Source organism: Sorex araneus, chromosome 3 (genome assembly GCF_027595985.1).
Source record: "Sorex araneus isolate mSorAra2 chromosome 3, mSorAra2.pri, whole genome shotgun sequence".
NCBI lineage: Eukaryota > Metazoa > Chordata > Mammalia > Eulipotyphla > Soricidae > Sorex > Sorex araneus.
Window position 1 is genome coordinate 212,765,198 of NC_073304.1, and position 14,524 is coordinate 212,779,721.

The following is a 14,524-nucleotide window of genomic DNA, read 5'->3' on the forward strand; positions in this document are numbered from 1 at the left end:
CAAAGGTACCTTTATGGTGCAGGGACTCTTACCCAGGGCTGGATACATAGTATGCACCCTGGACCCATCAGTCCCATCAATCTGATGAGGCAGCATGGTATTTTATAGATTCATGCCTCGTATGAATCTATGTCATGTCGACACAGATTTTCATTATTATCAACCTCACTTGCCCAAATTGCATTCATTGTCATGCATTATTAATTTCTTCTACTTTTAAAGACTGAACATTCTTCACAATCTGAAAGGAAGAGACGAGACTCGTTCGGGATGTTTGACGGTTATGATAGCTGCAGTGAGGACACAAGTAGCAGCTCCAGCTCTGAAGAGAGTGAAGAAGAAGTTGCTCCTTTACCTTCTAATCTCCCAATTATCAAAAACAATGGGCAAGTCTACACATACCCAGATGGTAAATCCGGCATGGGTGAGTATCTTGACCATTTAACAGTTCTCCTCTTGAAGCTTTAGGAGGTGGTTGTATTCTGGTTGAGGAGGAAATGGAATTTTCCTTCCTTAGAATTTTTAAAGGATGGTCAATAGTTGGAAGCTTTCCACAAGAGTGTCCCAGGCTCACACAGTCAGGATGGGCCCCTTTCCCTCATCTCCTGTGCTTCCAGGCCCCTGGCAGTCACGCCCACGAACTGCCTCTGGGTGCCACATAAGCTCATTAACGGCCATAATCCAGACTCACAAATATTGGAAGAGTGCAGCACACTGCAGAGATGCCTCGGGACCCCAGAGTCACCATGCAGTTAAAAATTCAACTCCAGCTCTAGCACCCTATTTAAAATTTCAGAATTTCTGGAGTGTGCAACCGCTTTCACAGCCACGTATCACCTCATACTTTATGAAACTTATATACAGATACATTAGCACACAAGGGTCAACCTGTAACAATATTTTAGTGATCTCTTATACAGGGGCTTAATGGCTCCAAGGTGTGATACAACAATTTTCACACACTTTCCGCTAAAGAAAACTTTTTGCATCATTTTAGTGGGTTAATCCAAGGCAGGGGGCAGTGGAGGGAAGGCAAAGAGCAGTTAGGATAGAGAAGGGATCAGTATGATAATAATAGTTGAAATGATCATTTTGGACAGGAACTGAGTGTTGGAAGTAGTAAAGGGATATACCTGATAACCTTTCAGTATCTGTATTGCAAACCATAGAGCCCAGAATGAGAGGAGGAGAGGGGGGCGGGAGGGGAGAGAAAGGAGAGAGAGAGGAGAGAAGGAAAAGTGCCTGCCATAAAGGCCAGGGGTGGGAGAGTGGGGAGGAAACGGGGGGGGGGGAGGGGGGGGTTAGTAGTGGGAAATATACATTGATGAAGAAACCACTGTTGGAACATTATATGACTAAAACCCAGTCATGAACAACTTTGTAACTACCTCACTGTGATTCAGTTTTTTTTTTTAAAAAAATCAATTTTTTGAAAACAAAAAAATGAAAGGGAGGTGTGTTAGGGTTCTTGGGGGGGGGGAGTTGGGTGGGACTGGTGATGGGCATGGTATTGGAGTTATGTGCAAAAAAAAAAAAGAATTTTCAAAGAGCAATTTTGAAAGCTCCTAAAATTTATAGTTTTTAATGAGGTCACTGGGTTTGTGCTTAATCTCCTATTTTGCCTACTTACCACTTTCTGGAGGCAAGCACATAGAACAAAAGAGAAACAAGAGTATTAAACTTTCTGAAAGTAGACCAAGGACCAAACACGATGACCTCTTAGTGTCTGTATTGCAAAACATAATGCCCAAAATGAGAGAGTAAGAAGGATTGTACCTGCCACGGAGGCAGGGAGTGGGGTGGGGGTGGCGGGTGGGACACTGGGAACATTTGGTGGTGGAAAATGTACATCGGTGGAGAGATGGATGCTCAAACATTGTTTGTCTGAAACACAGTCATGCAAGTTTGTAACTGTCTCACAGTGATCCAATAAAACTTCTTCAAAAAAATAAAATAAACTATGGACATAAATTCATTATTAAATAATCTGTATGTAATAGAAATTGGATCTGGAGAGTGTTGGGCTCAGTCCCCATCACTGCATGCTCCACCTGGGAGTATCTCCCCAAGCACCAACACCTGTAGCACAAACAAAATAATACAAATAGTACAGTTTAGTACAAAATTCTGTGCTGGACCAAAGAGACATGGACAGTATAGAATAAAGCCCCTGATCAGCTTACATTCTATTTGCAGGAGTTATTTTCTGTGACTTGTGTTTGTGGGACCCTAGGTTTGATCCCTGGCACCACAGAAAATAAAATTTTCACAATGGAAAATCATTCCAGATTTTCTCCCCGTAATCACCCCTTTGTTTACGTGTAATCTTTCCATGATTTTTTCAAAGACAAATGACAAGATGGGGAATTGATTTTTTTAACCCAACTTTATTAAGGAAAGAGTAAAAAATGTTACTTTTAAAGCATAACGAATAATAATTTGGCCAGAAAATACATCAGGGCCAGAGAGATAGTACGGCCTTGCATGTGGTTGACCCAAGTTCAGTCCCTGGTACCTCAGATAGTCCTCTGAGTACCTCCAGGGGTAATCTCTGAAATTTTTTTTTCTAAGCTTCAGCATGTAACTGATAACCAAATAATATTTGTCTTTTTATGTCTGATTAATTTAGCATAATTTTCACTTAGCATAATGCTCTCCAGGCTTGTGTATTTTGTCAGAAAAGGTAGATGTTTCTTTCTTTTTTACCCCCCAGTATGGCTAAAAAGAAAAGCCAAGGAATTGGCTCAGTGAAAGAACACTCGTCTTGCATGTGTGAGACTCACACAAGGAGGAAAAATCTAGAGAGATTGGAAATCCCACCACACACAAAAAAAAAATTTTAACGGGGCTAAGAAAATACCACAGTGAACTAAGCACATGCACTGCATGCAGGAGGCCTGGATTTAACACCCACAGAGGGCAAATAAACAGTGAGCTAGGAATAGTTCCCAAAAACTGTTGGGTATGGACCATAAACAAACGGAAAATTAAATTTAAAATAAAAATGTGCTTCTCTCTTTCTTCTCTCTCTCGCCCCACTTTCCCTCTCCCTTTCTCTCCCCTCCCCTTCCTCAAAATTTCCAAAACTGTTACGCTTAAAAAAAAAACACAAAAAATGAAAATGTGTGGGGAATCTAGACAGCTCAGGGGGCAGAGCATATGCCTAGTATGGTTGAAGCCCTTGACTTCGACCCCACAACTTTATGACCATCAGACACGGCTGGAGAATCCTCAGTGGCCTCCTAACACTGAACTTAAGTAAGTAGTTTTTCCAAAGGAAGCACATAGATGGATAATAGGTGCGTGAGAAATATTCCCAGTTTTACGAATCATTAAGGAGTTGCAAATCAGAACTAAAGTGAGATGTCTTCTTGAATTTCTTAAGAAGGATAATATCAAAAAGACAGAAAAAGGGGGATGTTGGTGAAATGGAAAAAAAAATAAAGGAGCCCTGGGACTGGAGCAGGAGTACCGTAGGTAGGGGGCAGCCCACCCATGTTCCATCCCCAGCATCCCATACAGTCCCCTGAGCACGGCCAGCACTGATTCCTGAGTGCAGAGCCAGGAGTGAATCCAGAGCACAAGGACAAAGCAGAAAGAACAAGGAGCCCTGGAGGGGAGAAGGAGGGGCAGAGAGGAAGGAAAAAGGAGCTTTAGCTTGGAGCTTGCCTTGTGCTTGCTTGACACAGATTCCATTCCTGGCATCACATGTGGCCCCCCAAACCCCACCAGGAGTGATCCCTAAGTGCAGATTAAGCCCTAAGCACAGCCAGTGTGACCTAAAAACAAACAAAAATTATTTAAAAAAGGAAGCCCTTGATGCCAAAGAACTGGTACAGGGGTCAGGTACTTGCCTCTCATACAGTCGACCCCAATTTGATACCTGGTACTCCATGTGGTTTGCCGAATGCACCAGGGGTCTCTACTGAGCAAAGCCAAGAGTCACGTCTGCATATAATCCAAAAGAAAAAAGAAAAGGGAATCCTTGTGTACTTTTGGTGAGACTATAAATTGACTGTGGCTGCTACAGAAAACCATATTGAAGTTTCTCAAAAAAAAAAAAAATGGGAGTGGGGGCTGGAGTATTAGTACAGTTACCACTATATTATCAAAAAATATTTTTCTTTTAAAAGAACATAAATTTTCCAGCACTACATGGCCTCCCAAATTCTGAGGCAAGAGTAGCCCACAAACACAACTACATATTGCCCAAAAAGTACACTCACACCCCCACCCCATCGCTTCCCTCCCCCCCCCCCAAAAAAAGCGCATGGTCCAGTGTGTCTCTTGAGAACACATACCCCTTTGTTAAAAAAGACATCCTCCAGGCTGGAGCCACAGTACAGCAACAGGGTGGGGCATTTGCTTTGCAGCCCATGTGGTCTCCAGAGCCTCCCAGGAGTAAGCCCTGAGCACTGCTGGGTGTGGCCCCGAGCAGGAGGAAGGGTGGGAGGGAAGAAGGAAGGAAGAACTTTACTGTTTTTTGGTTTTGGGTTTTTTTGTTGTTGTTGTAATTAACCCTGGCGGTGTTCAGGGGACCATAAGGGATGCTGGAAATCGAACCCTGGTTGCCCGAGTGCAAGGCAAACACCCTACCCGCTGTGCTATCTTTCCAGCCCCCCTATTTTTTCTTTTTTAACTCTTAAAAACCTTCCAGACTTTGAGCTACTTTCAGATCTGCTGGATTCCTGCCATTATGTCACATGTCTGTCTTCTTCTAACTTTTGTGTATACGTTTTTATCATTTGTGTGACCAGAGAAGCTTTCTACTAGAAAGAATTTTGTTTGGTTTTTAGTTTGGGGAACACATTTGGAGGTGCTGGGGGTGGGGTGGGGGACTCCCAGTTGGTGCTCCTAGGTTACTCTTGGCAGTGTTCAGGAAGACCGTGTGGTACAAGGATTTGACCCCAGACTGTCTGTATACAAAGCTCACGAGACCATGTGGTACAAGAGATTGAATCCAGGCCTCGTATATACAAAATATACAAGTTTCAGCTATTTGAGTCATCACTCTACCCTAAGAGGGAGACTTCTTTCATTGAAACCTTTAGATAAAACTTAAATGTATCTGACGGCCACTTAGTACTGTTTTTGCAAGACACCCAAAAGGAGAGAGAGAGAGAAAGAGGAGAGAGAGAGAGAGAGAGAGAGAGAGAGAGAGAGAGAGAGAGAGAGAGAGAGAGAGAGAGAGAGAGAAAGGAGAGAGAGAATGTGCCTGCCACAGAGGCAGGGGGTGGGAGTGGTGGGAGGGATACTGGGAATATTGGTGGTAGAGAATGGGCACTGGTGGAGGGATGCTTACTTGAACATTGTATGACTGAAACATAATCACAAAAGTTTGTAAGTTTGTAAGTCTATAACTATCTCACGGTGATTCATTAAAATATTTTTTTTAATTAAGTATATTAGGGCCATTGCAGAGTACAGCAGGGGGTGCGTTTGCCTTGCATGTAGCTGATCCAAGTTCAATCCTTTCATCGAATATGGTCCCCCGTGCCTGGCCAGGAGTGATCCCTGAGTGCAGAGCCAGAAGTGAGCATGGTCAAGTGTGACCCAAAAACAAAAAAAGCAGCAAAAAATATTAAATGTATTAAACTTAAAATTAATTTTATGATATGTTTGGTAAAACCAGCCTTTGTTTTATTGACTAGCTACCTGTGAAATGTGTGGGATGGTTGGTGTGCGAGATGCTTTCTATTCTAAAACAAAGCGCTTCTGCAGTGTTTCATGTTCAAGAAGTTATTCGTCAAACTCCAAGAAGGCAAGCATTTTGGCCAGACTTCAGGTAACGGTACAGAAACCTTCTTATTTATATCCATTATTTCTGTGACTTTAATCATTTATCAATCACTCGATTATAATTCACTGCACATCTCTTCCTAATCACAAGATAGCATTTTGTACCCCATATTTTTAGGAAATAATATGAGCCTTAATTTGTTCAGTCAATAAGATTAAAACTGTAACAGATAAGACATACTATCCTAAATAAATTGAATTGTATATGTGACTTAAAACTTCCTGCAAATATAAATATGACCAACACCTTTGATGTATAGAAACCAAAACAAATTTTCCCTTTTGTCTTAATGAGTCTTTGAACATTTGGAGGAAATGATTTACTTATGTTTTCCCATTGTTTTGCTTTATACTTTTGATTGCAACCCATTTGATTCTTTGACCGGATATATTTGGTTAATCCAACTAACCTTTTTGAGAATATTTGTTCTATAAAAAGAAAAATAAGTTTTCTTTAAACATCATAACCTACAAAAGATCCGGAGATTTGACTAAGTTGTTACTCTTGTAGCAGATGAGCAATTCATTTAAAGGCATTATATAATTGATTTTTCTAACATATTTTATGTGGGTGATCACATTTTTCTTATTCTCCTTTAACTTCTTACTGTGATCATTACATAGCACTGAAAGGATGATTTAGGAATCATCAAATTAGATCATCAAAAATTAGAATTCCTCAAATTAAGGAAATACATCACTGAGATGTATTTCTATATTTCAGATAGACAGTTCCCAAAGATCCTGAGCAGTGGTCTGTGCCCACATGGATGGCAGTTTGTCACACTGAATTTGACCCATGACCATTTTGTCATTGACCTTTTGATTAGCACTAAAGGTATAAACCTCAGTCACTTGCTCTTTAAACATTAAATTATCTTTTCTTACCATATAAATTGCAATGCTTGGCAACCTGCATGAGTGAATAACCGCTGGTTTTATCTAGTCTAAGAAGGAATCAAAAATCCACCACAGCTATATTTTAACATCATAAGGGATGTAATTTTTATTAACATATTAATTTGCATATTGCTGTTTCAGTCTTTGCCAGCTCTGCTACCTATGTTAGATTACCTACATTGTAGCAGAACTCCAGAGAACATTTCTCATGTTAAAATTTGTTGTATGTTCCCTCTGCTTTAATAATTTTCTAAACCTTCAGTGTTTACTTAAGCAGAATGAACAGTATGCACTCAATTTGGTATGGTGGGGGGAAGAAAAAGAATCCTATTTACTTAACTCTTCTCGTTTTAGGGTAAGCCTCCAACAAAGAAAGCAAAAGTTCTGCAGAAACAACCTTTAGTTGCTAAACTAGCCGCATATGCTCAGTACCAAGCTACCTTGCAAAATCAAGCAAAGACTAAAGCAGGTAATCTTGGTGAATATAATTGGGGTGAATTATTTTATATTGTTCGTCTGCTTGGTTTTAATTATTCACAGTTTGTTTTTGATTTACTTTCACCTACACTTCTTAAGCCCTGTTAGTACATTGTGATGCTAGTTCTTTGATGATTTGATGGTTTTGGTAAATTATTTCAGAAGAAAATGGTTGTCTTTGAAAGTTCTACAAGTTTAGGCAGGAGCAGGAAAGGAGCTTGCCTTGCATGTCACTAACCAGGTTTAAACCCTGGCACCCCATATGGCTCCCTGCGCATGCTAAAAGTAAGCCCTGAGCACTGCAATGTGACCCCCCCCCAAATAAAAAAAAAACTATGGTCGGGGGCCAGAATGAAACAAGTACAGTGGTCAGGGCACTTGCCTTGTTCACGACAACCCAGGTTTCCTGGTTTGAGCCCCAGTACATACATTTCCCCAAGTTGCCAGAAGTGTCCCCTGAAAGCCGGCAAGAGTAAGCCCTGAGCACTGCCAAGTATGGCCCTCAAACTGGTGGCGGGGCGGGGGGGGGGGGGGGGGAGTGAAGTACTGTAAGTTTCAGGGCTAGAGAAATAGTATAGAAGTTAAGGTGCTTCTTCAATCCCCATCACATGATGGTCTACCGAGTGCCACCGGGGGAGATCCTGACCACTGGGAGTAGCTCCAAGTACTTTGGGTGTGGCCTAAAAAAAAAACACCGAAGGGGCTAGAGCAATAGCACAGCGAGTAGGGCATTTGCCTTGCACATAGCTGAACCTGGGTTCGATTCCCAGCATCCTATATGGTCCCCTGAGCACCACCAGTAGTAATTCCTGAGCACAGAGCCAGGAATAACCCCTGTGCATTGCTGGGTGTGACCCAAAAAGCCAAAAAAATAATAAGAAAAACACCAAAAAGAAAAAAAGTTCAGAGGTGGAGCAATAGTACAGTGGCAAAGTCACTTGCCTTGCACGCGCTGGACCCCGATTCAATCCCTGGCATCCCATGTGGTACTTGAGCATAGCCAGTAGTAATTCCTGAATGCAGAGCCAGGAGTTACCCCTGAGCATTGCTAGTTGTGACCCAAAACTTTCGGAGGGGAAAAAAAGATTTGGGGCTGAAGAGATAGTACAGCAGGTAGGGTCCTTGCCTTGCATACATCTGACCGAGTTCAATCCCTGGCATTCCATAAAATCTCCCAGACCCAACAGGAGTGATGCCTGAGTGCAGAAGTGCAAAGCCCCCTGCAAAAAAAAAAAGTTACTGGAGGCTGTTCTCTCATTCTGGGCAACTCAGAGAAGGGAACAGCAAGTAAAATGTGGTTGTTGGTCATGTGGGGGAAAGATGATGCGGGCCAAATATAGACTAGAGACTGAACGCAATGGCCACTCAACACCTTTATTGCAAACCACAACACCTAATCAGAGAGAGAGAACAAAAGGGAATACCCTGCCATAGTGGCAGTGTGGGGTGGGGGGAGACGGGACTGGGAAGGGGGGGTAGGATGTTGGGTTTACTGGTGGTGGAGAATGGGCACTGGTGAAGGGATAGGTTATCAAACTTTGTAAGGGAGAAACATGAGCACAAAAATGTATAAATCTGTAACTGTACCCTCACGTTGACTCACTAATTAAAAATAAACTATAAAAAAAATAAATAAATAAAAATAAAAAAAAAAGTTACACAAGTTCCATGCTTTTGACAGTCTCAGTAATATTAGTAGTTTTCCAATTGCGTTTCTGATTCTCTGTGCTTATACATATAGTGTGGAGCATTATGGAAGTAATTGGTAAAGAAATAGGTCATTTCTTTGCTTCAGAGGAGTTAGAGGGAGTAATAGAGGAAGCAGCTGAGGAAAGGATTTTATCTAACAGATGATTCTTCTTTTTCATTTTGTATTGGGAGGGTGAGAGTCACAGTCACACCTGACTCTGTTCAGGGGTCATTTCTGGCGGTGGAAAAGGCAGACTATATATGGTGTAGGGGGTCAGACCCACGTGGGCCACCTATAGTGCAAATGCCTTAATATGCTGTACTGTCTCTCTGGCCTCCAACAGAATATTCTTGAGGAATGCAAGGAAATTCTTAAAATTTTAACAGGAATACAGAGAAATAAGTAGGGAGTGAGACAGTAGGTGTTGGGTAGACACTTCTACTCTGGCTTGCACAAAAGCAGGGGGCCAAAAAAATAGTGCAGAGGTTAATATGCTTGCTCGGTATGCAGCTACAGCTGGAATAATTGTTCAGATTCTAACATTACGTATGGTCTCCTGGACACTGCTAGGTGTGGCTCCCATGCACCACCAGGTGTGTTCCCTTCCCCCCACCACCAAAAAAAAAAAAAAGCACAAAAGTGGGATTTGTGATGTCACTCAGTAATAAAGCATGTACATCTGTGCCCTCGATTCAGTTCCCATCCCTGGCACTACATAGACACAAAAGGCAGCTGTAGCAGTGTTTGTTACCCAAAACATTCTTTGCCCTTTACTCTTCCAACTGAAGAACTTGTTCTCTGCTTCCTGATGAGTGTATATTATGTACTAAAGATTTTGACTTAGGTTTGCTTGTGAATGTGATGTTTGGTCTTTTGGGGTCACAATTCAGTTGTGGTCAGGGATATTTTCAGCTTGCTGCTTGGGTTTGTTCCCAATGATCCTCAGGAAACAACCTCTATTGCCAGCAGTCCAACCTCTTGAGCCATCACCGTGCCTCATGAAAACATTCCTTAAAGATGATAAATTGGAGCCTGAAGTGATAGTGCAGCAGTTAGAATGTTTGCCTTGCACATGGCTGGCTGGGTTGATCCCTGGCATCCCATAGCGTCCCCTGAGCCTGCCAAGAGTCGTCAGCCCTGAGCACCAGCAGGTGTGGCCCCCAAACCAAATAAGATTTTTCAAAAGATTACAAATTGAGGGGCCGAAGCAATAGTACTGCAGGTAGGACATTTGCCTTGCATGCTGCCAGCCAGGTTTCATCCCTAACACCCGAAATGGTCCCTCGAGCACCACCAGGTGCAGAGCCAGTAGTAACCCCGGGAGCATTGCCAGGTGTGTCCCAAAACCCAAAATGTTTATGTCATTGAACATTTTTTAATAGTAGCCTTATAAGTATAAAAGATTTGAGAATTGTAATTTATTGTGTTTCAGCAGCAGTCTCTATGGAAGGCTTCAGCTGGGGTAACTACATCAATAGCAATAGCTTTATAGCCGCTCCAGTTACGTGCTTTAAACATGTGAGTATTACAACATTTCTCACTTTGTATCGAAATGCTCTTAGTCATTGTTTAAATATGAAGGTACAGTAATAACTAAGCATCTTGTCCTGAAAAGGCACTTAATTTATATATTGTAATGGTAACTACCGTACTTAATAATGCTAAAAATAACTGTATCCATAGAAAATTGCTATTTGAAATTAATAAGTTTAAAAAAATATATATTTTGAATATTTTTTTCTGAAGAACTTGTTCTCTGAAGAACTTATTCCAGCTGTAGCTGCATACCCAGCAATACAGTGACATTGTATTGTAGACTATTATAATAATTTGAGCAGGCAATTGTACATCCAGTTTTTTTTATTAAATTTAATAATACATCCACTCATTTTGTATATCAGTAATGCAGTACAGTTAACATAAGTGGTGGTTAGGGGTAACCAACATCTGATTGGTTGAATTTATGAATCTGGAACTTGCAGGTACAAGAAAACAAGTGGACCTGTACAGTTCAAGCCTGTATTTGAATATTGTCTATTGGAGACATCTGATATGTCACCTAAGCTTTGTGATTTGATCCGATAACTTTGAAAAGGGATCTTTCTGTTTTATTTTTGTCTCCAAATACAAAATCACAAAAACCAAACAGGACTATTAGTGACATTGTATTGTAGACTATTATATGTCATGTTGTGTAAAACCCTTTCCATGTTCTTTTTAGCAAGTAAATGGTTGAAAATTTTCTGAAGGATTCGGTTATGCTTAAAATATAGTTGGTAATAGGTTTTCCTTTTGATTCCATTCATCAGTGATTAATTTTCTCTAGTACTTTTCTTAAGCAAGTCTAACTGAAAGATTTTATCTGCTGTTGATTGTAAGGAAAGAATTGAGCCCAGGAGATAACTCAGCCAGCCAGAGGAGGCTTGGATTCAGTCCATGGTCCCCCAGGGATAGACCTGATTTGGGCCTGATATCACTGCCAGAAGAGGCCTAAAAACAAAAAAGAGAATTAGGAAATTAACGAATGAAATATGACTTACCCTTAACATTTTGTTGATTGTAGCTTTCAGTTAGAGATTACAGCCTGTGGTGGGGATATAGCTCAATAGTAGTCACTGGCCTTGCGTATGTGGGGCTCTGGGCCAGAGAAACCAGCAGGCAAGGCCTTCTCCTTGCACAGAGCCTACCTGTGTTCTCTCCGAGCCACATAGAACCTCCGCAGCACCGCCAAGAGATCGCTGAGCACAGAGCCACTTGTGGCCCAGAGAACAAAAAAGGTGCAAAGAGTGTTAAGGGAGCTAGCTCAGTAGGCTGGAGTGCCTGACAAGACGGCTTTCAGAAGAACTATAAAGCTAATCTATAATTTACTTTTCTTAGGATAGCTACCTTTTTAAGCTCCTCTTGGCATAAGGAAGCTCAGGATTAGATTTAAGTTCTATGCCGCAGTATCTTTCATTCCGGATTCCTGAACATTGGTTTATCTACCTCTGAATTGCCTTTTCTTTATCTCTATTCTGATAGTTTTTCGTTTTTATATTAAAAACCGTGTCAATCTTTTTTGTGTACACATTTTAAAAATAGCTTTTATGATACCAAAATAAAATCTATTTTGTATTCCTAGTTTTGAATAGTAATGCTGTATTAAAGTTCTTTACCCAAAAAAAACTATTGTAATAAAATTTATTTTGTCTTTGCTTCTTCTAAGGTTAAAATGCATTACAGCAGAGAATAGAGCAGATGGCTTTAACTGTATTATTAATAATTATCCTGTAGAACCACCCTCTTTCTCACTGAGAAGTGAGGCAGACATCTGTCATCCAATGCCTCTTTATATCACTCATCTTTCTTTATCGTCTTACCAAAATTAGAAATGATTTGTAACTGCTAATTTTCTAGTGCATTTTAGTACAACCTAGTCTTTTCACCTTAACCATCGTCTTCATTTGAAGCCATTTGATTTGGGTCTGACTTCTCATTTGTCCTTGTGTTTTGGCTCTGCGGGGTTCGTCTCTGGGGTAGTTTTCTAGTTCTTCGAGAAGGATTAGTAGCTTTGGTTTTAGAAACCTACTGTCAGGAGCAGCTGGGAGCACGGGATCCTGCCTCGTACCCTCAGCCTTCTACACTTGATGTGCGCACCAGCCGTGGTGGGCTCCTTCCGCCAGACTCTGCATCTGCCTTCTCTCCCAACGGGGGCGCACCTGGGAGCCTCCCCTTGCTTCTCTTTCCGTGGGTTTTTAAAAACAAGTTTTTAAAAAGGATTTGATGTGAAACAGGAATCAGAGCTGTTCTGGTTGAATCAAGAATTGAGAGTGGGAGCCTTGTCAGACCTTGACTCCTTGGCTGCGTCTGGGAGAAATGTAGCCCCACCTTTTCTGGAGTGACATTTTCAGATGAACACTTTACATTTCCCTGCACTTAAATATGATTGTCTTTAAAGTATTTTATGTACTCTTTGTTGGTAATTGCTATAATTATGCATAGGTTTTTTTTTTTTTACTTAACTGCTCAATTACAACAGTGTTTGGTATCTTTCATAGTTAACACTACAAATGAAACAAGTTATCATTATAAGTCACAAATATCATTAGAAATCCCTATTATCATATATCTGATATAACTTTGCTTTCTGGATGGTACTTTTTAGACTGTAAGCATCAAAATTAAGGGCTGGAGCCCTTAATTACAGCAGGTAGTGTATTTGCCTTGCATATGCAGCTGACCTGAGTTCGATCCCCAGCATTCCATATGGTCGCCCCAAGCACCACCAGGAGTGATTTCTCAGTGCAGAGCCAGGAGTAATCCTTAAGCATCGCTGGGTGTAACTCAAAAAGGGGGGGGAGGGAAGCATCAAAACTGTTCTTTTCCTTTATAGATATAGATACATGACCTAATCTAGAATAAGAGGAAGCTGCACTGATTATTTTTAGTCTGGGAGGCCAGGGAACATCGTCAGAATTTTGGACCCTAACCCTTGCCCTCTCCTTTCCTGGTTCAACTCCTGGTACTGCAGGATATGGCCCAAACCCCCTCCCCACCCGGCCTCCAAAAGGAAAAAGAGCTGCTTCCGGGCTGGCGAGATGGCTCAGTAAGGCTAGAGCTCGTGCTTCGCCTGCAGGAGTTCCAGATTTCAACCTTGGCACTACATGGTCTCTTAAGTGCCGCCAGCTGTGACCCAGAAACCTAAATAAGGAGAAACCAAAAAGACTACCAAGAGAATTAGTTCCATTTTCTATTATAAATGAAGACACCTACAACCATTTTTAGTCACTGAATAATAATTGAGGGCTACTCTTGGCTCATTTCTTGGGTGTAGTTGTGGCGATTGAACACAGCATGCACTCTACCCCTCTGAGCTGTATCCTTCACCCCTTGAGCTTGTTTCCTAATGTGGTTTTTGATTTAAGGCCATACAGAAAAAAAGAATTCTGCTTTACTCAGGATGACCACGTGGTACTTCTGATAGCAGATGTGTAGACTTGAACACATTGATGCCGCTGCAAACCTCTGAGGACTCACTTGGATGTGGTTTTATTAACACAAATTGTTAATTTACAAATTGTAAACTGCTGGTGTCAGCAGACACCTCAAACAAGTCTCATAAACCAGCTCCATTAAATTTAAATTCAATTCTCCACTAGGTTCTCACCAGTACATGACTAATAGCTCTAAATCACAGTTCCCGTGATTCCCTTGTGGGTTTGATAATTTGCTAGAACAGCTCACAAAATTCAAGGGAAGGAAACTGGCTGACTTCAAAGGTTAAAAATGAACAGCCAGGTAAAAAAGCTAAGGTTTTTACAAACCTTAAAAAAGCAAGGTTTGTGCAAAGGACATGAAAATTCCATACCTTTTCAATACAGGACTCTGCCAGTACCTACTCTTACACACCATCCCAGAAACTCTTTAAACTCTATATTAGGGTTGTGGTAGCAGCCTCATCATGATCAGTCATCAGCTCAAATTCTAGCCCTCTCCCTTTCCTAGTGGATGGGGAGGGGGAGCTGAAAATTTTAAGCCATCAAATCAGAGTCTTTCTGGTCGTCCTTTAACCTGAAGTATATAGGAGCCCACCAAGTCACCTCGTTAGAACAGAAGACATTCCTGTCACCTTTTGAAGAAATTCCAAGAGATCCAGAAGGGCTGTGTTAGGGGTCAGTG

General features: G+C 41.3%; 1 protein-coding gene across 3 annotated transcripts in view; it reads left to right on the plus strand.

The window, feature by feature from the left end:
* MBTD1 (mbt domain containing 1) overlaps positions 1-14,524 on the plus strand; it is a 66,035-nt gene that overhangs the window by 18,993 nt on the left and 32,518 nt on the right. For 2 of the 3 annotated variants that reach the window (XR_008629103.1, XM_055130028.1), the window contains exons 2-5: positions 223-424; positions 5,652-5,791; positions 7,054-7,168; positions 10,299-10,384. Coding sequence is in view for 2 of the 3 variants with exons in the window: in XM_055130028.1 (XP_054986003.1) it covers positions 223-424; positions 5,652-5,791; positions 7,054-7,168; positions 10,299-10,384 (543 nt within the window). In the remaining variant the exon portion in view is untranslated. The remainder of the gene's footprint in view (positions 1-222; positions 425-5,651; positions 5,792-7,053; positions 7,169-10,298; positions 10,385-14,524) is intronic. The other variant, XM_055130029.1, reaches the window with a different exon arrangement.